General features: G+C 32.2%; 2 protein-coding genes and 1 long non-coding RNA gene across 3 annotated transcripts; 1 reads left to right on the top strand and 2 right to left on the bottom strand.

The window, feature by feature from the left end:
- Positions 1-3,170: 3,170 nt before the first annotated feature.
- Positions 3,171-18,211, bottom strand: LOC123691753 (SLIT and NTRK-like protein 2). Its single transcript, XM_045636297.1, has 4 exons — positions 18,014-18,211; positions 6,794-6,888; positions 6,104-6,227; positions 3,171-4,449 (listed from the first exon to the last, which is right to left on the bottom strand). The coding sequence occupies exons 2-4, from the start codon at positions 6,814-6,816 to the stop codon at positions 3,400-3,402; spliced, it is 1,197 nt and encodes a 398-aa protein (XP_045492253.1). The 5' UTR covers positions 6,817-6,888; positions 18,014-18,211; the 3' UTR covers positions 3,171-3,399.
- Positions 18,212-20,723: 2,512 nt separating this feature from the next.
- On the top strand, positions 20,724-24,116 carry LOC123691962 (N-acetylglucosamine-6-phosphate deacetylase). Its single transcript, XM_045636558.1, has 6 exons — positions 20,724-21,108; positions 21,189-21,463; positions 22,619-22,837; positions 23,102-23,237; positions 23,449-23,625; positions 23,820-24,116. Exons 1-6 carry the CDS (start codon positions 20,904-20,906, stop codon positions 23,999-24,001), a joined length of 1,194 nt encoding a protein of 397 aa, XP_045492514.1. The 5' UTR covers positions 20,724-20,903; the 3' UTR covers positions 24,002-24,116.
- Positions 21,139-21,715, bottom strand: LOC123691963. The gene is made up of 2 exons (XR_006751464.1): positions 21,438-21,715; positions 21,139-21,305 (listed from the first exon to the last, which is right to left on the bottom strand). It is a non-coding gene; the product is annotated as an uncharacterized LOC123691963 (long non-coding RNA).
- Positions 24,117-24,160: the final 44 nt, after the last annotated feature.

Below are 24,160 nucleotides of genomic sequence, written 5' to 3' on the forward strand. Positions count from 1 at the left end.
TTTGTTCCTGTCTGTTAAATTTTAAATCTTGGATAATTGTTTTTAAAAATATTTTTGTATTCTTTTCATGATTTACATATACAAGAATAAAGCTATCATTACATTTTTCTTTGCGCTATTGCCAAAATTAATCGACTGCATCATATTAAATGCAACCTTCCTCGACTCTATCAAGGGCACTTAAGAATAGCATCATTAACAATTTAATCTTGGCATTCATTCAGCGTGCCTTTATAATATATTTTTGTGCCTACATAAAAATTCAATTCAACTTATTTATAATCAAGTTTCATTCAGAAAATCGAGGTCGTCATCCCAATGAGCGATAAATTATGTCACTCAGTGCATCACAAGAGCCCGTGACGTCACGTATGCGTGGCTTACGGGGGAATGGATGAGTGCAGTACTCGACAATAATAAATTCGTTTACGCCGGGATAAAAACAAATTCACATTTACAATTTAAATACAGAAACTGTAAATATTTTATGTGACACGCCGAAAGAACCGTGATTGAAAGAACGTTTATTAGTAATTCTGTATTACAACCGACAGGTTCAGTTATCGTTAAGTTTGAAACTCGTCGTTAATAATTCATTATATAAACAGCGCCTTTCAAAAATATATTACATATTTAATGCGATAATAAAATCAACATTCATTATAATTTTGTTCAATTTATAACTTTAATGTTAAAAAACTTTTAAACACTAAAATATAAACCATTAAATATTAATATTTGAATAATATCAACGTTTGTAATAAATTCATGTAATTTTAAGAAACATCAGAGATTTAGGTTCCTACAGCGCAAGATACGCAAATTTTGAGTTGCGCCATGTTTAAAATTACCTCAATTTAATTTTATTATAAGCACCTGATTTTATTTTATACAGCTTCAATTCGTAACCAGGCCAAACTACGTAATAGAGCACTCATAAACTATTGGCAGTAGGTATTATTATAATAATTTTATAAATAGCGCTACTTTCACAATAACTCTATGATACAAATAATAATTTATGCATATTTAATGAATAGAAAAAATACAAAAACCTTTCTTCAATAAAGGAAACTTTGAGAAGGGTGCTTGCAGAAATTTTTATAATATAGATACCTGTCAATTGCAATTGCAACCAAGCATCGACTACGACTTTACAGATAATTAAGCTTTTGTTAGTATCGAATCTATGTATGTACCCTGTACACACATTGCAACATCTTTTTATAACATGAACTTATTAAGTAATGTTAAAACATCATATTGTGCATACATTATAAGTAAAAAGCTCTGTCAATAATACAGGATTTACGTGCATTTTATTTCTTTTTTGATACACAAATTATATCTACCATTGTGTAGTTCCTTTTACTTATTTTTTATCGTTCAATATTTATCTATAATATACAAACCCGACTTAGTATTACTGGGAAAATTATACGTTCTAATACCTACTTACTGCAACTTTTGAAGCGTGAATTGCAGTCAACTTTGTGACGCGTAAACACGATGATGTTTTAGCGCAGCGTTAATAAAGTGTCAACGTGCTTCGTTCCTACAATAAACCTGAAAGAGTCTTGACAGCGCTATTTCCTTTTATTTACTCTTAACGTTACGAATCAAAACCGTCAGGTGCAAGGGACTGAGATCATTAGTACGGTTCATTCTGCTAACTACTTTCAAAGGATGTCCCACAAACCGAAGCTCTTTTCAAACTCGAACGTGATGCTGCAACTTTCTATCACACTTTGAAATCTCGCCGATGTAGTTTATATGTGTTTTCGGAATTATGAACTCCTTTGTAGTTTGTAAGTTAGCAGTCAGACATACCAGCCATTTGCCTGGTAATTGCTTTATTCTGGTGATATATAGGTACACCTAGTCGTAAACAACTGCGATACATTATAGCACACGTTATATTAAAAGCTTGCATACAATTTGTCGGTCTAAATACAGAATATTACAATGAAGACTGAATTTTTGACACGCCCGATCTTGAAAGCTGAAATAATTAGGGGTAGCTGAAATTGGCAGGATGAGTATTCGATTTGCGTTGGTTCAACATTTAAGGGAATTTGTGCAGGCGAGTGCTAAGTGGTGAATCCGATCGATATTTCGCTAATGAGTGGTGCGTGACGTGCGGTTTTACCATGTGTGAATGTTGAGCATGCGGCGTACATATTATTATATGTACGGAAAAATATTGTATTAAATTTCATTTAATAAATAACATATTATGTTACAATTTTCCCTGTAAATAAAACAATGGAATCGGAAAATTAACTTTGTCTTTAAGTGTTATTTTCAACATGTATCCTGCGACTGAAAATATAGCGCTACAATTTTATACGAATAAAAAGTAATGAAATTAAAAATACGGATGCTGTGTTGAGTTTAATTAATATCTTTTCAGGAAATTTAAATCCGTTTCATATAATTTCATTATACAAAAATATCATAAAATAAATCTCGTACAAGAGCACTTGTATAAAGTCGTCTCGAGCCACGGTAATGCAGCCCAATTGCATTAAATAGCATCGCACAAAATAATCCGTTTTATGAAACAGTTGAGTAGATGGACTTATGCAGCTCCATCCATTATTGACCTCTCGAAAGATGGGTCTTTCGATTCTCTTCCTATTAGTAAATTCTACGAAAAGTCGATTATTTCTAAAATATAATTGGAAATGTTTTATTTCAAATTCAAAATACATATTTGATGTTTCCGCCCAAGTTCCGCCAATTATAGGGATATTTATTTAAATAAATAGTCCAACATAAATGTATAAGTAATGTTTGCAGTGTACAATCTAAGAATAAACGGTATATCTCAAGTCAGAACGCTACAGTCAGTGGTTCCGTCCGACAGGGCAGCATTACTCAGCCCTATCTGATGTCGTCTGCTAATTGCCTAGAAATACAGATACAGCTATTTTCGTACTTTCATTAATTTTTAAACTGTCCTACTAAAATAACGCTATGAAAATTTAATTTCATTGTATTTAACCAACTGACTGAATTTCTTATCTTTATATTTGGTGGTAAATGAAATATTGCTTTAATTATATACTTTTAGCTTAAACAAAATAAAAGAAATATGTCCAATAGAAATAAAAGAAAGAGAAGTACTTATAATAAAACAGATTTATTATTCTTAATATCTTTATTACATTCATGTGGATCGTTGAAGATGCATAACATTCGAATATATTATTTTACATAAAGCAGTTCAAATAAAACAACTCGTACAAATGGAGTCAATAAAACAAGTATTCCAAAGGCAAACGTTTTATGGTCCAACGTATACTAAATGAACGGACCCATTCAATGTAAAATTTCGCATTACACTCTTACATATTATACAATATTTACAGATACAATATTGAACACCACAGGCGGTTAGCTGTTTGCGAGGAAAGCGATCGACACAATAGTTAGCGCGAGAGAGTGCTCTAGGGCGTCCCCCACGGGGCTGGCTCCGGCGGCCGCCCGGGCGCGCGCGCTGCCGCCGCCTTCCCCGCGGCACGCCGACCCCGCCGCGCTCGCCAAGCTCCTGCCCCGCACCTTCAACGGAGATATACACAGGTTCTCTTCTGCGAAGTCGGCAGTCAAAGCCAATTGGTTTGCCAATGGATCTCGGCCGCACTCGCATGGCAAATGATTGCCGCGTATTATAATATTTTCCACCTCCAGGACGACCGCTTCTGGCGATTCGAGCATATGATTTCCAGTCATTTTAAAAGTATGGACACTATTGTTCTGTATTAAAGAAAGCTCCTCGATACCGTCGATTTTGTTATTACACATTTCTAAAATATCCACCCGCCGCAAACCATCAAAGGCGCCTACGCGTATAACTCCCAGATCGGATTCCCGTAAAGCCAGCCGACCGACGCGGGTTAATCCAAAGAACGTATCCGGCATCAGTGCCGGTAAATCCATGTAAGCTAGTTCCAGCACACCGACTCCTTCTAAACCGAAGAAAGCTTTCGGCTCGATGGACTTTATACCAGACGGTAATTCTATTTGAGAGACATCATTTAGACCAGAAAAAGCGTGAGCCAATATCCTTTTTATGGGATTATTCCTTAGCGAGATAAGTTTTATAAAATTGGTTCCGGCGAATGCATAGCCTTCGATCTGCGCTATTCGATTATGCGAGAGGACGATTGATGATATATTCTGGAGCGCAGCGAAGGCGAACGCGTCCACTGTAGCGAGTGGCGTGTGTTGTATGTAGAGCTCATCCAAGCGGGGCAGGCCTCGGAAGGCGAAAGGGCGTATGCGCGTCAGGTTGCAGGCGTCGAGAGACAGGCGGCGAAGTTGCCTGAGATGCGCGAATGCATCGGACCGTAGGACGCGAAGATCAGCCCTCGACAGTGATAACTGCATTACATTGGGACTTAACGCTGACGGCACGCCTCGCAAACTTGCACTGTTGCACACGACCTGCAATACAAAGAAAACATACACATCCTAGAACAATTTTTAGTTTTATTTACAATTCAAAATCTCTCGCTGCTCTGTAGCATCATAATCTTGAATTCTCTTCTAGTTTTATATAATGTTGATTTTAATGAGTTTTTAAGTAGGTAATGTTTTATAATATTAAGTATTGATGCGAAATGATCCAAATGTTTCTTCGGAAAACAATCTGTGTTTAGTGTTTATTGTTTATCGTTAACTGTGATAATAATATAATCGTAATCGTTAAATATACAATTATTTATTATTAACATATAATAATATTTATTTATATATATATGTCCATAAATTTCATATCTATAAAGGGTTATGAATCCGTGCATGAACGTATCGATTAATGACTCGCGGCACAATTGCCATTGTTTATTTTGTCAATAAAATTAATCCTCTCCCCACGCACACACCCTCACACCCATATTGTGATTGAATTGTTCCAAACTTAATCTTTACAAATAACCCAACACCAAAATCGAAATCGATTCCGTTTATACAGCATAGATTAAACGCAAATACTCATTTTTAACAAGTTTTGTTTTCAAGTATTCAATTCGTGTGCCAGATAATTAATTAATAATATTATTATAGATAAACTACACTAACAAAATAGCCACTAGTTTTCTATTAATCAAAACGATAGCGATATGTCATATAATACCTAACCCACTCAATAATGGATATTACATTATATTAATATTATTAGATTACAATTGGACGTTCCCCAATATATATTTTATATAGAAAGCATATGAAATTTTAGTACAATGGCGTCGCTAACTTGGCAACAAGTAACTAGGCAATTCGCTTCTACTTCAGTAAATATTTCGCAATACCATCATTTGGCATCAGGAGAATGAGCTCGAAGGGACGCTTTTATTTCTATTGCCGGACAGCAGGTGTTATCCATTATAAGGAAAATTATATTCAATAAGAATAAAATTTCCCTTGGGCGCTAATGATAGAAGCTCCCGTGTAATGTATAAAGTGACTCGTGAGGGGCCTCGGCGTTAATCGGCTTTATCTTTCTCACACGGTGAAAAGTATTTTACCGAGTTTCCTGCTTGCAACAATTTTAATTACTGTTTACGTTACTTTTGTGGACTAATGAACTTTGTGAAACTGTGAAATGGGATTTGGGGAAATACATCTAATGTATAAAAAAGTAGGGATGTGGAAAATTATACAAGTTATTACTGGTAGGTGCGTTCATCGTTATTAATTTTCTTATTAATGTTCATAAAAAGACTAATTCAGGCTTAACTACTTACAGATAATTGAATAGTGATAAGTTATAAGAAACCACATATATTCCATAATCCATAATCCAACTCTAGTCGGTACATATAGAAGGAAAATGGAACATTTCAGCAAACTTTTCTTATTATCTTAATAATCCTAATAATTGCCAGAAAGTTTTATCAATGAGGCCGTAATTTTTCGAAAAGCGCTATAAATATGGAACTTGGACGATGTTTTGTTCAAGATCCATTGTGATTGTTAATTTACATCGGTAAGTTAGTAAGCAAGCTATTCTCTTCAAAAATATAAGAATTTAGAAGTATACGAGATAAAAAAAAACTTAAATACTGTTTTTTGTTCATAATAATATTGAGGTATGAACCTGGGATTGAGAAAGACAGATGCATTGCGTTGGACAGGACGGCACCAGGGTAGGAGCGAGCACCTGGTTGTTGACGGGCACGAGGGAGACCCACGCAACCAATATAGTCCAACGCACGACCCACCTGTAACATACACAAATAACATCCACGATAAATCGTCACCTTCGAAATACATTATACTATTATACCATAAATAGAAATGATTGATGGTAGGTAGATCTTACGCATTAAAAAGCCAAATTTAGATTCCAAATATACTTCACACCATCGTCAATAGGAAACATCAAACGTTCAAATTGTTTGAGTATCGTTGAAATAACGCAGGATCGTGATACAGATATCCATCTAACATCAATCAGTTCTCTAACCACAATATCAATTTGTTTTCTATTATTTTATTAGATTTTACCTTTAAATTATACATTTAAAAATTACCTTTAGCTCTACATTATACATTACGTATTATATTACAATTTTGGAATTACTTATCACTAAAATACCTAAATAATCTTACCTTACTTCATTTTATGAACCATTAAAATCCCAAGCATTAGAACAATATCTATTCTATCTTATCATAACAACGAACCATTTATAATACCATTGACCTTACAAGATCCGTAATTTAAAGTAAACACAATTTAATCAGCAATGAAGATGAGAATAATAGCAATAATCTGTCAGTTAACCTGATGGATAGCGTGGGTGCCATGGGCGGGCGCAGGCCAAGCGCGGCGCCCGCCGTGCGCCCTCACCTACGCCCCATTACCCAAACCAAGCCGGCCTGTGAACAAATACAAAATTGTTTTCATTATAATTCATCTTCGTTTGTGACATTGTGTATGTAACAAAATCACTCATACATTAATAGAAATTAGAAACAAACAAGCTTTGGTTTCATGTAAAATTTTAATTGATTGGCAGCAATATTGTTTGTAATATGAACATATTTCATAATATAGTAGGAAAAATACACTTCATATAAATTATTTCTAAGTTCGAGTTTATATTCGTACATTTTCATGTATATACAGTCATTTCCCGGTCATTATATTATACTTACAGTCGGTAATTAGGTATTATAAAAGAATTTTATTAATTATATATCTAGTATCCACGTATCTATTAATTGCCCGTGGCAAAATTGACTGAAAAATTGAAAATATAACGCGTTCAAAACTTAGTAAGTAGAGTAAAGGTTATTTGCTAACATAATATAAAGTCGGTAGAAGTCAGTGACCCGTCCTGTGAAAACTTTTATTGTTTGCGTTTAGAATAACTTTCAGTTTTAACTCAGCGCACTCGCTAAGCAACTACACGGATAACTTTTAATAGGAAAAGAAGGAATTACAATTCTACAAACACCTGGTAACTAGGGAAATTTCAAATTTCATTCTAATATCAACTGAACTGGTTTCGATTTAACAGTCTACTGCTCTAGAGAAAAAGGACATTTCGATGTAGTCAGATCCAATTATACTCAGTAATTTGAGTGGAAATTGAAAAAGACTGCCGTGCAGCAGCACAATGATACTAGATGTCTCATTGGCGATAAAAATATCGTTTAGAGTGTATGTATTATATAAATAGAATACTAAACTTTGAGTTTATATTCCTATCTATCTGTTCAATTTAACTTTGTAATTACTGCTATAGATTTTATTTTTTCATCGCGATAAACGCTATAAACTTCTCATTATACCTATTTTTATTATCTTTCGTGAAAAGCTTTACTACAGGGAACTTATAGACAACAATAAGGCTAACAGCACGCTAAGCAATAACAATACAAGTACAAGACTAGACAGTTCCTATACAATACGTAAAAAAGGTCGCTACATAAAACATCTAGGCGGACTTAAACACCGACATTATTAAAAGGGCTATAATGAAAGCCTTTATATAAATAATGGGCTGCAGACGTCGCAGTGGCTTGAAATACAAAACACCGCTTTGAATAATGCCGGAGTCGGATGCCAAAAACTTAAAATTGCAAGAGTACGTTTACGCTGTGTGGAGATTCCCTCATCTCATTCGTCCTCCGAGCACCATTACGCCCGCCCGCGAGAGACACATGCTTTTAAACTAAACCATACTCAAATTGCATGAGAAAGTATTAATAAATAAATTAACGATAAGCCACCACTTATTAAAGTACTAACTTAAAGCGGCACTCTATTTCTTTATTATGCACTGCTATTATAATTATAATTAAATTAATAAAGTAGATATTAATTATTTATTTATCTTTATTATTTTTTATCTTAGTCATATGATATAATACCTATTAGCTACTAATCAAATGAATTCTTAAAGTTTTATTTCTATATGAAACTAGCGGTCCGCCCCGGCTTCGCCCGTGGTACCTTCATATGAAATATAGATGTTGGCCGATTCTCATACTTACCCGATATGCACAGAAAATTTCATGAGAATCGAAAGTCCAGCCGTTTCGGAGGAGTATGGCAACGAAAACTGTGACACGAGAATTTTATATATACCTACATATTAGATTGAGCTTAAAAGCTTCCTAACGCACGCAAATACCGTTAGCTAGTTATCATATTGAATTAGCCAGTTTGCAATAAACCTGTGCAATAAACCAGCAAAGTGTGTAGACGAATTTCCATAGACTACGTGAAGATATTAATTTAATTTATAATAGAGCCTCTCTCTTAATACATGTAAAATCTCATCTCAATTTTAATTACTTCGAAGCTTGAATAGATCTTTACGGTTATAAAGATGTTAATTATTAATTACGGAATGATTCTGTCGAAAATTATATTATCTCGCTGTCGCTTTCCGTTGTTATTTTTCTGTACTCAGAGAGCTCTCAAATATTTGTTAACGAACGCAAATAAAGTCTATAATGGTAAATTAAAATGTAATTTATTTCATATAAAAATTAATTCCGCATTGTAAGATGTGTTTCTTATATTGGTTTAATAAAAATACATGCGGAATTTATTACTCTGTGTTCATAAATAAAGCTAACGCATTCTGTAGTGCTTTTAATCAAAAGTTTGATTGAACTTTTAACTTTGGTCGTTAGGTCCATTTGCAATGTCATTGCTACAAAAAGAAATATACCTAATGCTAAATTTGTTATATTTATCTTGCGTTTTAATTTTCATTCGTAATTCAACGTCTACGAGTTTATTCTAGGAGTATGTACCTACAACCGTTTCGGTTTTCCTACCAAAAGACCGTAATATTATACAGTATAAATACTCTGAACTGAAACGGCGGGTATAACGTATCGAAACTACCGTTTCTTGTTTGTCGTATTTCCAATTAATCTTGGTAAATTTTATAACATCCAGTGTAGTGGACAACTTTAATTGGTTTCCGCCGACTGAGCAATCAATCATCGACCGCACGGTGCAGGAATTCTTGTGCGTGCTCCTATTCATTACCAAAATATAAGATTTTTATTGTAAACTATTCATGATTTATCACTCTCAAGAATAAAATAGCAAAATAGTTAGCAATTTGTGTCAATTAATAACTTAAACTTTTGCGGTCAATACATTTTTTGAAATATAAAAACAAATAAAGGTAGAGCGTTTAATATTCTATAACCGAGAATTCGTTCACAAAATATCCAGATAACATTACGATAAGCCTCCACATGTTTACAAATATAATTTCGTATCGATTAGAGGCTTTGCCTCAGTGAATTGTATCTTTAGCGGATAGGTCATGGAATAAAATAAACGAGAATATTAGCTTTGCATACAATATCTTATGTATCTAATATTGCTATCACTATTTGCTAAACCAAACACTAAGTTCGAACTGGTTTATGTTCACTGTACTACTCTAACAAACAGCTAATATCATTAAACATTATGATACGTGTAGCTTCTCTCTGTGAAGAAGACGTAAATAAATGACACTCAATTATGTGTATGAAATAGATTAACGGACTACATTACCTTTGCTACACTTGAAAGGAGACAAGTTATACTAATAATGTAGTTACATTAAGTGTAACTCCTGAAACAGGTGATTTATTATTCAGTTTTGAAACTACTTTACAACGAGCAATCTTACAACTTTTCCTCGTTATAGCATCGTGCACCTTAAAATACTTAAAAATATTATTATATTATACGAAAAATCTCAAAATTTTTGATAATTAATTGTTCATGCTTTAAAATGACAACTTATAATTGAGAGGGTTACAGCGATTGGAGATTTGTAAAACATGCAGAAGGAAAGTTTTTTTTTTTACATTACACACATCAATTAAAACTCCTTCAATAATCTTTATTATACAGCCAGTTTATACCCATAAACACATTGATATAAATAATATGTATCCACATGTATATAACGCCTCTTCTATCAACCTTCAATCTAAGCGCTTCTACGAGGGTGGGAAAACTTCAACGATTTAGTAGATAATATTATAACAATATATTAATATAATAACTTCAGTCTCCCCATAATCATTTACAACATATTGCTTACACCATATATTTCACACAGCATTAGAACAGGCTGGCATACTTTAGCACAACAAGAGATTAGTAAACTTAACAAAGTTGGGTCGGAGTGGTTCGCCCAGTTCGTAATTTATGATTATAGTCACAGCCCATCCATGGAATTAGTTTGCGATAGCTGTAGTTCGAAAATATAAAATAACACTAAATACTGCGTAACTATAAGTGATAATATACAACATATCTATGTGTGTGTGAGATATATTTTACGTGATTCTGATTTTACGTTGCTCTTAATTTCAGGAGCAGGTATATGTGAGGTAGGTATATGCACTAAACAAGGGATGCGTTCCGAAAAATATTTTTATGAAAAATAGCTTTTAAAACAATTCCGACAAAAGTAAATCCAATTACCTTTGTAACGAAAAATTTTTATAATAAAATACTCTTATTGTTTTAATTCTGTTTCAACAATTTAACTTTAGCGCTCGTGTTTTAAGAAAAGTATAAAGCAGCTAGGAGCGGAAAAGCGGAAATTTCCCGGGAGGAAATGGTTGGACCGCAAGGAATGAACAGGGATACGAGACTAGTTGCTTCGAATTTATATTTTTAAAACGTCAATATGCAAATAACCACTTGTTAGAAGTTCAGCCATTACTTATTCAAGTTATTTAAACTTTAATGCTCAGTCTTTTGATAGAGCTTTGTGAAGAATTTCTATATTTTAATGTTTAATGTTTAAATAAATAAGAAATTAATGAATATAATATTATGTGTGAAGTGATGAAGTGAATTGAATTTTATTATAAATATTATTTAAGACATAAAAGTATTGTTTCCCTATTGGATTGAATTAGGTATGTACCTACCCAAAACTCAATTGATGTACCTAATCGTTTTCTTGTTCCTAAGCCAATTATTTTATTATTGACTCAATGCTTCTAGAGATAACAAACTATCTTGAAATAACAATGAATGTCGCACGAGAGAAGTACCAAAAATATATGTGTGTGTATTTTTGGAAAGCACTAAGTCAAGGAAATAAATCAATATCAGATGAATAGCAAAGGGAAAGTTAAGTGGAAAAATTTTGTCTTTGCATTGTCGACATTCAGCGGCATACAAATCCTCTTCCCAAACTGTCGCCGACAGAGGCGCGCCGGATGACAACCTCCCTATTATCGTCCGTTCACGAAAAGCTTTTAAAACATTCCCTAATTTTATTAAAGCCTTCAGTAAATCTTTACCAATTTTTTTACCTTCTATCGGAAAATACGAGGAACGCATTAAAATTTCTACAAATGTATCCTGGTACTTGATTTCAAAGTATTTACTCAAAGGCAAAAGTCAATTTTTTATTTCATGTTCCCCAAATTTCGCATAAAATGAATATTATTGAATTACATAAAGTATTGACATACAAAATAGTAACGTAATCCTTATTTAATTTTAATAATAATAACTTCATATAATAATACTTATTTTATGAGTAAAAAATGTCAGAACATGCAAATCTATGAATACGTCACACGTCAACACGAAGTTAGAGACTTGGCATAGTCACGCTTTAGCTAATTAGCAAAATTCTTACTGATTCAACTAAATTACTGAACAGAATACCGTCCTAAATCTATTTGCGATGTTTGACTTGTGACTTTCTGAAGCGAGGAACTTCGCGCACGAGTTTATGAGTTGCTTAAAGTTGAAAATCAATTTAAAACAGTTTTCTTATAATGAAAATTGGTGTTAAAAACAGATCTTATATCATGACAACAAAGACATGTATGTGTATTACAATCAAAATCGGTCTTTTAGACAGAAATAAGTTGGCTAAAATTTTTTTTCAACTCGATAAAATTTGGGAGAGCAAAGACAGTTCATGTAGAGTAGTGTTCATCATAACGTACCCAAATTTTAAAACTTCTATCATCTGCACAGGTTTATTAAATTAAATTCTAAAAATAATCTAAAATAACCTTAATATAAGTTCTAACAGAAAAATATAAAGCGAGAAGGATTAAAAAATCGAAGGACTTTTCCCGACGTGAATCCTTAATAGAGACGGACCTTCCTTTACAAGATTAACATTCAGTGCAGCCCGCGAGTCCGAGCTTGTGCTCTTGTACAATACTGAAGTACAAAATAAAAGCCCTGCACGTATTCCACGTTGAAAGCGGACTTCCTTAACGTCAGATTAGTTTTTATTTCATATTACGATGAAAACTATTGAAATTGAAAACGCAACTTTGCCCATAAAGATAATAGAGGATGCAATTGTATGACTTGCAAAGAAAAATATTGGAAATGATTTTATGACCATTCTCGCGTATTTACTTTAATGTATTTCTAAAATGAGCTCCTCGTTAATCGCTTGAGATATTGCGTTTTTAATACTTTTAAAGTAAAAGCTTTTTCAAAATCAACAACTTTTTAATCATTGATTATAAACTTCCAAGCGACTGTTCATAACTTTAGGGAAAACATAGCAGTTATCCAAAATCCTAGTACAAAAAGGCTTAGTAGATGTAGCACCAGGAATAAAGATTAAGTGAAAGGAAACTGTCTTTGATCTAATTTAAATTGTAATTCAAAGAATATTTAATGTCGATTAAAGAAGATTAACTTCTTTACTCAAGATGAACCATTATCAAATTTAATTATTAACACTTGGAAATTATTTGTTAACGTAATTGTCCGAATGTTTAAAATGATTAATGATAATAATATTAAATTTTGTTGCATAATAGTAATAATTTAGTTTCAGCTTGCAATCGTTGAGGTTGAGGAGAAGATTTTTTTGTTGTTGAAGAAATTAACAAGTGACATCTCATATCATAAATTAAAATATAAAATCTCTATGAAATCTGACCTGCATGATCGATCGAAAACCAATTTTCAAACATAGGATTCTGATATAGTTATTTTTTAATTAACTAGGTAGTAGATATAAATAGATAAAAATGCAGACGATTGGTTATTAATTGAGAAACACGTAAAATAATAATTTTAATATAATAATATAATATATATAATAGAATTTAATTAATATATATAATAGAATTTAATTGAGAAACACGTTAAATAATAACTCATTTTTTTCCAACGCAAAAAGTCGCCTAGGAGCTGCATAAGTGCATATAGAAATTCATATGACGGAATACACATAACCTCAAACCAAATGGATATAATATCAAAGTAAATTGAAAAGTATTCGTCGAATATGATCGGTATAATAAAATTCATTCAGGCCTGAGCATATGTGCTCTGTACGACTTGCATTTATCAGGCTTTACTTCGAAGCTCCAAGGATAATACCGCCAGTGAGCTCCTAGTCACTCATATTACATTATTATAGGGTATGAAAAAGTAACGGTACCCTTATGTTTTATGTTTATTTGACTACTCACTATCGTCTCCTTGGCAATAGCGGGGGCGAAAGCGTAAGGTACGGGAAAGTCCTACGTACGAACTGCGACAGAGTTACAAAAGTCTTGTAGGTTCTACTTCAATATAAACCCGTATAGAAGTCTAAAAATGTATATATACTAAAGTTGCAGGAATCAGAGCCAAAAGCATGTACAAGTTCAAAAGTTTGTTGTTCTTTTAAAAATAATGAAAAAAAATTGAGCTGTATGTGTATCGTAACTATTTTCATTAAGAAAAAACTGAATTTCCTTTTAAGAAAAAACGCATTTAAAATTTAACGTCATATTGGAATTATCTACAGATTACATTAGTTTTTGGCACTTTAAGCATTAATAAATCGTAATAATGGTGTTTTCTGAGGGGTGTTTTATTCACTTATTTCAATTTTAGAACGACTGCATGTTTTTGATCACAATACAAATCATAATTTATCACAAAATCTTGAAAAAAAAAACAGCGATAGATTGTGTTATTGTTTTCAAACAAAGAAAATAATAAAAAACCAAACGTGTAGGCAAAAAAGCGAAAGAGATGAAACAAAGGTTACCAGATCACATTCTAGTGGTAAAATAAAACAATCCTCATATTCTCATAGAACAAGAATATTCGACAACTTATAAGACCTTGGACTAGAAATAGTTTTCTTTTATCTCAAAGGTGAAAATAGTAAGTGCATGGTTGAATATCTATAAAAGTTCACATTGATCATGCACGGATGACCGCCCAGAGCGCTCGGCTATCTCCCACCCTGAGGCAGAAATTACATTCTGTGAAGTTTCATTTTAACGCTCGTAATTTGTTTTAAATTATCATTACATAAAAAAAATCTAAATTCAACATTCCTAAACAATATTTTATTAACCGAGAACTCAACAATAGAAAAATTCAGTTGAAAAGAACACAATTACTAATTAGGAATATTCACAGTCCGTATAAAGTTTCAAGAATAAGCGTCATCACGAATTTTTTTGTAAAAAAATCTGCATTTAAAATATATCGCGTTCAAATTACATCCGACGTTAATTGAGCTTGGGTTTACGAAATCATGGTCGAAAGAATTTTCTATCCCGGTTAATGAGTACGGTACAAAAACTTGGTGGTTTTATGTTGCAAACTACGTGAATATTTTGCGTAGTTGAATTCTGCACTCGGGACTAAGTACGCGATTAATGTGTGTCGTCCACATGTAAATCTCTGCAAGAGAAACAAATAAATGTTTTGCAAAATGTTTTCTCCCAACGGCACAACACCTGATAAATGATTGCTACGGGCGTTTTATGAAAATGTGTAGCGATAAAATGCTACGCCATCCGGTAATATAATAATTATTGCTTTATAAAATTCAGTGGATGAATAAATCAACGCAATTATTATGCGTAAAATATTCCAAAAGCTGATATAACTTGCATATTTTAACGAAAAGCTTTTCTGTAGTTATTCTACGGAATCGATTGGAAATGTTTCTTCAAACATCGAATAATAGGTATACTTAACTTTTCTTATATTATCATTTTATCCAACCCTGAGTCCACATTATGATTACAAAGGTCTGAAGCATTTCAATGTGAGGTTTATAATTTTAGATGTTCACCCGTATAACCTTTCGGTAATTCTTATATTAAGTATGACTTTATACCTTTGTAAAGAAATTGCTTCACCTTAACGAGAAACACGTTTTTCGAGCTAATACCTAATTATGCTAATTCATTGCCAAAGCTCGAGCACAAAAGCGTAATAATGTTTTAACTAAAAAGATTTTACCTTGTTTGAACACAGTAGTCCTTAATATTTTCATTATAATTTCATTCAAACATTACAAAATATCTTCTACCCGAATTCTTTATTTAAATTGTTTCTAAGTCCTATTATCCTCCTAGCTTTTCAAATAATATTTGAAAAAGAGCAATCTTTTAGGAAAGATGAAGATCTTAGGCCATGTTTAATTGTCGGAGCTCGTAAAGAAAAGGGCCGAAATATAAATTTGAGTAACAATTTAAGAGAATGAGTATAGCGACAATCGCAAAAGGCAACGAAAGGGCGGACACATCGTATAAGTCACTGTCACGACCCGCTTTTGCTCAACTTTTTTGTAATTTTCGGCATTTGTAGCTGATACAACAATTACACATTATAAATTTAGTTAGAAAAGCAGGATTTAATAGTAGGTATAAATTTAGTCATATTTTAGAAGGCGCTAAAGCTTTTAATATGGAAAAGTATAGATACCAAATCAATCATTGATATGATAATGAGTTCGTATTTTCAATTTTGTGACTAAATGTGTAGGATAATCTCCAGAGCTATTGCATATATTATCTACTATAGTGGTCCGCCCCGGCTTCGCCCGTGGTACATATTACGCAATAAAAGGTAGCCTATGTCCTTTCTCGGGTATCAAAATATCTCCATACCAAATTTCATGCAAATTGGTTTAGTAGTTTAGGCGTGATTGAGTAACAGACAGACAGAGTTACTTTCGCATTTATAATATTAAGTAGTATGGATGTGAAAAATTCGACACCGTTCGTGCACTTGTCTATACTGACAAGCTTTATTATATACATTGTGAACGAAAAATAATCTTTTAATGGTTTTCCAAGAACAACCAATTTACGTGATCTAGGAATTAAAAACTTTTATTTTGAATTCCTAGATTACGTAAATTTACATCACTTATTCGTAACAAGAGACATTTGAATTTTTTAAAAAAAGTTATGCAATTCTATTTACTTAGGTACCTATATGATGTATAACGGATGTCCGACTGAATTAGTTAAGTAGATAGTGATTGGTAAAGCTATAATAAACACAATTTCTACTATAAATACAATTTCGTCAATTCATATTTTTTTCCGTTGCGTCTGTTTTCCTTACTTTTCTTTATTCTTCAAGTGAGACGTATACTACGCATAAAACTAAACTCAGAACGTAGGTAAGTGCTGCATAAAATGTAAGACCTATATTTTCATAATACAACTAGGTAAGTAAATTTTGATATTTTCACTTATCTAAAATACTTTTCTGCAACATAATGACCCGTAAAATTGTATTCTTTTTGCATAATAAATTTTCAAATAACTTGTTACTTGTTAGTTTGAGGAAACATTTAAGATCATCATCTCAAACGTGACTTCAAATCTTATCAATTTTTAATATCGTTCAAACAAATTTATTTTAGATCAAGTTAGTTAAATTGCTTATAGGGAAATTTGAAATTTCAAATAGGTACCTACCTACCTATGTATAGCAAATTATGTAAATTTTATGATAATATGTAACAAAAGTATTGCTAACTTAAATTGTTGCTACAAACTCGAATTGAATATTAATCAACTTAATTCACGAGACCGCACATTGATTATTTACTGTTCAAAGAAAATTAATTATATTTTCTATGAGGTACATACGACTTACCTATACAAAATACGAATAAATAATATAATAATATCAATATCAACATAATCCAAATCAATCCCCATTTTTGATTCGTAATCTGTTCGCAGTATATATTTTAGGATGATAATATATTAAGTAATACCTACGTTTATAATCAAATAGCCATTTTAAAAATACTTAATCATATGAAATTAAGTCCCCATTATTGGGTTTGAACAAATCTATATAAAGTCCTACAAAAACCGAGGATCATTACATTTGCATGGATTCATATTTCCCTAGATAATAATATGTTACGTTTGACATTATCTTGTATGTGACCTACCTGCAATTCAAACAATATAATAATATTATGTCTACTTAATATGTATACGTGCTTCACGTTATAAAAAAGCACAATTATTATACTTACACTGAATTTATTGGATAAATTTACATCTTTATTACTTTTAATCTAAGGACATAAAAGGTATTAATTGATTATGTGGGTTCATACCAGGTGACTGAAAAATGAAAGCAATAATTTCAATCACGATTGGAAAATAACAGCAGAAATACATTGTTGAATATTTTAACTTATAATTCAAAGAAACAACAAAAGCAACGCGCAAAAAGTTTAAAAGAAACGTCACGTACCGAAACTTTGAATCCCAACGGCACAAAACTTCTACGAATGAAGAACCGGTCATTACGAAAACATAATTCATAACATTTGATTATCCATTCACTAAATATCACTTAACACTAATGAAAATATATGAAACCGCGATGTGTATTCACAGAACACGATAGATTCTGGAGGATTCCTGTGGATGGATTAGCGTGACGCGCTCAGCTGCGGGCCGTTGACTGATAGAGCCCAGTATCAGCCTTCGCGTTTCGCTCTCTCGCGCAGTCGCAACGTTGGAAGCCTTCATCTGTCTCAGAGCTCTATTAAGTCGGCACTATTGCAATACATCTAGTGCGTCGCCTCATACAATCCCAAATTAGTTCTATTAAATATTATGTGTTAAGCCCTAAAATTCGCATTTAACATTCATTAAGTCTCCATTATGTGAGAAGCTTACAGTAAAAATATGACAAATGTGTCCATACTATTCAATTCGCAAATATATTTTAAAGCCGTAATATGGAAGTATATAAAATCAATTTTATTAGCAAACACTTCTCTCATAACACTTTAAAATAATTAATTAAATTCATTTCTATTTAAGATACTACCTACGTCAACGTCAACGTAGAGATTATTATTTTAAAAGACATGGGTAGGTATTTTAAACATTTATTGTTATTACAGTACACTAAGTATAATTACATATAGGTATCTATAAAATTGTTTCCTTTAAAATATGTCCTTAGGTATGCTTTAAATTTCCCTTCAGTGTATTTACTCACTATAATAACCAGTAGGTTAAATCATTGAAATATTAAATTGAGTTTATATGAGTGAAAACTACTTAATGGAAACAAAAACAAGAGTGTAAAAATTAGTTAGCAGTAAGTAAATAATTCAGTGAGTTTGTCTGGAGAGTCGCAGGTGCTAATGCGTTATGGAGTACCAGTCGTTGACTTCAAAGAATTATGGACGGCGTCAGAAATGTCCCTCTCGACAATATTTCGTGTTTCTATCTAAATATAGACAAACTTATATAAATCGGACTACAAATCTCAATGGACCTATATTTCACGCCGATCTTGTTCTTATAATTTTTAGCAAAAACCTGTGAGCAAAGTGGTTATCCATATTATAAATTATAGTATGTTCTGCATGTAGCTACATTATACATATTACTACATAGACAGATATTATATTCATATTTTATACTATGAATCTCTCCCTAAAAGAGCGCACGAAGTCTTCGTCCTAGAGCCGCAGCCGCGGCGTGTCTTATCGCGTAATGACGAAAAGATTCAATGGTGCGTAGCTGGCTTAAATACGTAACTATTCGTATATGTTTACTGTGGCCAGGCCACTAAGCCATCCATGGACCATGATAGACCATGGATGGCTTGGCGGTCGGTACGGTGGCATCAGGGTAAAGCTAAGGACACGGGTTCGAATTCTTCCTCATGAGAGACCACTTTTCAATCTTTTTTTTTTCAAATATTTATAAATTGCATTTAATGTTGTAGGATTGAAAAATGAACTTTTCTATTTAATATATATAATATTATTATACGCCCCTACATTGTATGTGTACTATGTAGGTAAGTACTACGTTCCTATCTATTAACTTATATTTCATATTTTTCAAGTGTCGCCACAATTCCACATGTAGATAGCTACCTCTATTTTATTGTAAAAATATATTTACATTCACATACACAAAAGCTTGGATGATGATGGCCTTCTTAGATTTTACATCAAAATAACAGGATTATGAAGTGATACTAAACCTCTGAAACTTTTTTTTATTTTTTCTTTTGTCTGATCTGAATCGTAAGGAATAAAAATTGACATTTAGAAAACGGATAATGAATAAAATAAAGTAAAAAAAAACAGTAAAAATAAAAGAAGTTCGTTAATATATAAAAGGGGGCTTTCACGCGAAGCGGACAGATTTCAGGGTCAGGTTTCAGATTTCAGTTATATTTTAGTATGTTACACTTACACCTGTATATAATATACTCGGTATACATACGAAATATTTTTTTCATCTTAGAAGCTTAGTTTAGTTAGGTATTAGTTTAGCAAAATACTAGGCTCTAGGTACATATTTGAAGATGTCAGAAAGCGTGGGGCATGCCCGCATGCATGCACGACTTCGAATGTAATAATTATCAGTTCAAAAACAGTAATTTTTAAATAAATTGATAACTGAAAAATATACCCAATTAAATAAACTTTTTAGCCTCATATTTCGAATTTCGAATTTAATTTTAAATTCCTAATAAAAAAATATATTTTTCTTTGTATTTTTTTACAAACTTTGCATATTATTTATTTGTTTTTTTCGTATTTTTTTAAGACCATGAAATATATTGCATTCATGAAGATGAAAAGTTCTAGAATAGTCTTTATCGAAGTAGTATTATAATATTATAGAAGGGCACCAATATCCCCATACTAGCGCCTAATGGGATAGCGCATTCAAACCCGTGTCATACATTTTTTTCGTATGGAACTGCAGAGGACGCAAGTGGAGATTCTGTCATGGAAGTGATTGTTGAATTATTATAAATTTTAATTGATCGTATTTAAATAAATATTTTCACAAACACACTTTCTTTCTCAAAAGTCAAAACACTTAAATTTTAGGGGGATTTCGGGTGAGATTTGGGGAGAATGCTAGATCATCATCTGGCAACATTGATTTAAGTGTCATCCCTGTCATCCACAGTGTCATCAACTCATCAATGTCAGACGTCAGCTGTTGGAATTGTGTTAATTGCCTTTGTTTTTTAAATATTTTATCAGTTTACTGGTTAAAGAGCATTGAGATTTCAGTTTAACGACCAATCTGTAACTAGTTAGAAGTAGCACAACGAAGACGTTTGCATTTTATGTGTTTGTACTATTTAAAAAATGAAGGCAAAAACTGGACTTACAAGGCTCCACAACTGTTACATTCTTCGTGAAAGTCAAATAATTAAAGAGGACCTACTTATTCGAGGGGGAAAAATTGTGAGCCCAGAGGAAGTTTTTTATGTGGAACAGGTAGACGCCGACGAAACTATTGACTGTGATAACTTGCTTATTGCTCCAGGATTTATTGATATTCAAATTAATGGTCAGTTCGGTCTATTTAAATAACTAGAACTTTAATAGTTTAGATATAATATTTTTATTTATTGTATATTTTGTTTTTAGGTGGATGGGGAGTAGACTTTTCCTACGATTCCGAAAGTGTAAAAGAAGGAGTTAATAAAGTGGCAAAAGAATTATTAAGCCATGGAGTAACATCATTTTGCCCCACTATGGTGACATCTGAAAAGGAAAAATATTCAAAAATTTTACCAAAAATACAGAAAACTCAAGGAAGCAAAAATGGTGCAACTGTTCTAGGTGTACATCTTGAAGGCCCATTCATAAGTTTAGCAAAAAAAGGTGCACACTCACCAGAGCTTATTAGAAATCCAGAAAAGGTATTTCCTTGTTTACTTATTACATTTTGTTTAATTTCTGAATTACTTGATGATGAGTATGAAACTATTAAAGTTTTTTTTTATAACTATCAACATATTTTTTTAATTCTTCCACCAACAGAAAGCTATAAAAATATATTTTTATTAGTATAAACCTGGTAAAAAGTTATGACTTTAAAATAACACACAATATTATTTGAAAAACATATCTTTTGTTAGTTTTAGTGTTATTTTTAACATTTTATTCAGAAACTTAACTTCAATATAAATACAAACAATCAATATATATAGATAGCACTTATCATTGACCTAGTTTATATGAAACAAAACTTATAGATAATTAATGTATTGTTATCTTGTTTATTAAAATACTTATTTATGACACACATTGCAACCCCTTTATTTATTTATTTTATTTATTTGACACTTCATTACACACATTGTTTTTATAAAATACTAGCGGTCCGCCCCGGCTTCGCCCGTGGTACATATTAACGTTTTCTCTACATAAGAACCATCCTCGTACTTCAAGGAATATAATAAAAAAAGAATTATCGAAATCGGTTCAGCCGTTCTCGAGTTATGGAATTACAACGAAAAGTGGCATTGATTTTTATATAAAATATAAAAGTATATACCTAATAAGTCACAACGTTACAGCTTAATATGTGTAACGGGGCGGCCTTATCACTTCAGAGTGATCTCTACCAGGCGACCCCTTAGGCAAAGGACAAGTGTATGCTGTATAAAGGGAGGCATCAAAATCTTATTTTAAAAACTAAACAATATTTTACAAACATACATATTACTTAATAATTACATGATAATATATACCTACTAAATGATAAACATACACATATAAAAATATAATAGTTATTAATTACTTAAAGTATTAAGGTCACTACTCAGAGCCATATTCCCTTTATTAAATGACCAAAATAAAATATAATGCATTTTTCAAATATAAATAATTTAGATTACATTTTTAATTGTATTTAATAACTCAGGCCCCGGAACCATAGACACAATAGAGAATCTATTGTGTCGTGGACCGATCGAGCCTCTTGGGGCTCAATGGGTTAAAACATCATAATTCCTCTGAATAATTATTTAATTAACAAGAAGCACTGTTTACTAAGAAATTCACCTTTTCAGGGTATTGATTCAATTCTCGAAGTGTATGGTACATTAGACAATGTTGTTATAGTAACCATTGCTCCAGAACTACCTGGAGCTTTGAAAGCCATAAAAAGTTTAACTGAAATGGGTATAAAAGTAGCCCTCGGTCACACAGAAGCAAGCCTTGCTCAAAGTGAAGAGGGGGTGAAGCATGGAGCAAACTTAATCACACATTTATTTAATGCTATGTTGCCAGTAAGTAAACAAAGACTGCCTTTTATAAATCTGTTTTGACAGAAAATAATATATGCTTCCTACTATCGGAACCAGTTTTTTAATGAAGAGCCTAGCCAATAAATGGCGCCGTTTAATTAATAGCCTGAATGGTATCTTGCCATATTGCTTATTATAATAAAACAATGAACTGGCATGCTCATGCTTATGAAACACGGGACAAAAATACTGCTAATTAATTTAAACAATGTTTAACTCAGATTTCTTTATTTACTCACTACTTAGTTCCATCATCGTGACCCTGGTCTAGTTGGTCTGCTAGCATCATCCACAGAAAAGCAGGTATATTATGGAATAATATCTGATGGCATCCATACTCACCCAGCAGCACTAAGAATTGCCTGTAGAACCAATCCTGAAGGTAAAACTTAACCATATCACACAATTCAAAATAAATTTCACAAGAATTTACTTAATAATTGTTATTACCCAATGTTTTTTATAGCAATGTCATTGACAAGTTAAGATTATAGTAAAGTAACTTTCTGTTCCTAAAATATGCCATAAAACTATTTTTTTTAAATATCATCTGCGCTTTATCCACTCACAATACTTATGTTGTTACATTAAAGGATTAGTACTAGTGAGCGACGCAGTTGCAGCCCAAGGATTACCAAATGGAACCTTCCGAATTGGTCCACAAACTGTTAGTGTAGAAAATGGTTGGGCTTATGTCGCTGGAACAAAGACCTTATGTGGCAGCACTATGGCATTGGACCAGTGTGTTAAAACCTTTAAAAAAGCTACTGGTAAGTTGATTATTGATGGGCAGAATTTTCTCTTGAATTTATATAATTTTGTTACCTATTTATGCAGTAGAAAGTAGATGATCTACATGTCCGTAAAATAATCGACATGAGACCGAACTTTTTATGTCTAATTTAATATTTGTATCATCACTGTCTTATAATGATATGAAATGAATGATATTATTTTTCTACAGACTGCTCTCTCGAATACGCCTTAGAAGCTGCGTCCTTACATCCCGCAAAAGCATTGGGAATAGATGATAGAAAGGGAAAACTGAATTTCGGCTATGATGCCGATTTCGTATTTTTACATTCCAAGACATTGCAAGTTATGTCTACTTGGATTGCTGGTGAATGCGTTTATAAAGCTACATAATTTATATATATTTTACATTGTTACCATTATGTGATATAAGAATTATTATTCTTGTGCTATTGCACCAAGTGCTTCATTTATTTTACATTTTTTTTATTATACATTTTATACAAAAGAATAAGTTTTTATTTCTAATTTCTTTAATATATTTAAGTTAAT

This window comes from Colias croceus, chromosome 5 (genome assembly GCF_905220415.1).
Source record: "Colias croceus chromosome 5, ilColCroc2.1".
Classification (NCBI taxonomy): Eukaryota; Metazoa; Arthropoda; class Insecta; order Lepidoptera; family Pieridae; genus Colias; species Colias croceus.

Bases quoted from the DNA above. Each gene is read 5' to 3' on its own strand.
- LOC123691753 (XM_045636297.1), bottom strand. From the start codon at position 6,816: ATGGCACCCACGCTATCCATCAG. The intron at 6,228-6,793 runs GTTAACTGACAG...TGTATGTTACAG, and splicing joins GCACCCACGCTATCCATCAG to GTGGGTCGTGCGTTGGACTA. The intron at 4,450-6,103 runs GTTCATACCTCA...TTTGTATTGCAG, and splicing joins TCTGTCTTTCTCAATCCCAG to GTCGTGTGCAACAGTGCAAG.
- LOC123691962 (XM_045636558.1), top strand. From the start codon at position 20,904: ATGAAGGCAAAAACTGGACTTACAAGGCTCCACAACTGTTACATTCTT. The intron at 21,464-22,618 runs GTATTTCCTTGT...TCACCTTTTCAG, and splicing joins TTATTAGAAATCCAGAAAAG to GGTATTGATTCAATTCTCGA. The intron at 22,838-23,101 runs GTAAGTAAACAA...CTCACTACTTAG, and splicing joins TATTTAATGCTATGTTGCCA to TTCCATCATCGTGACCCTGG.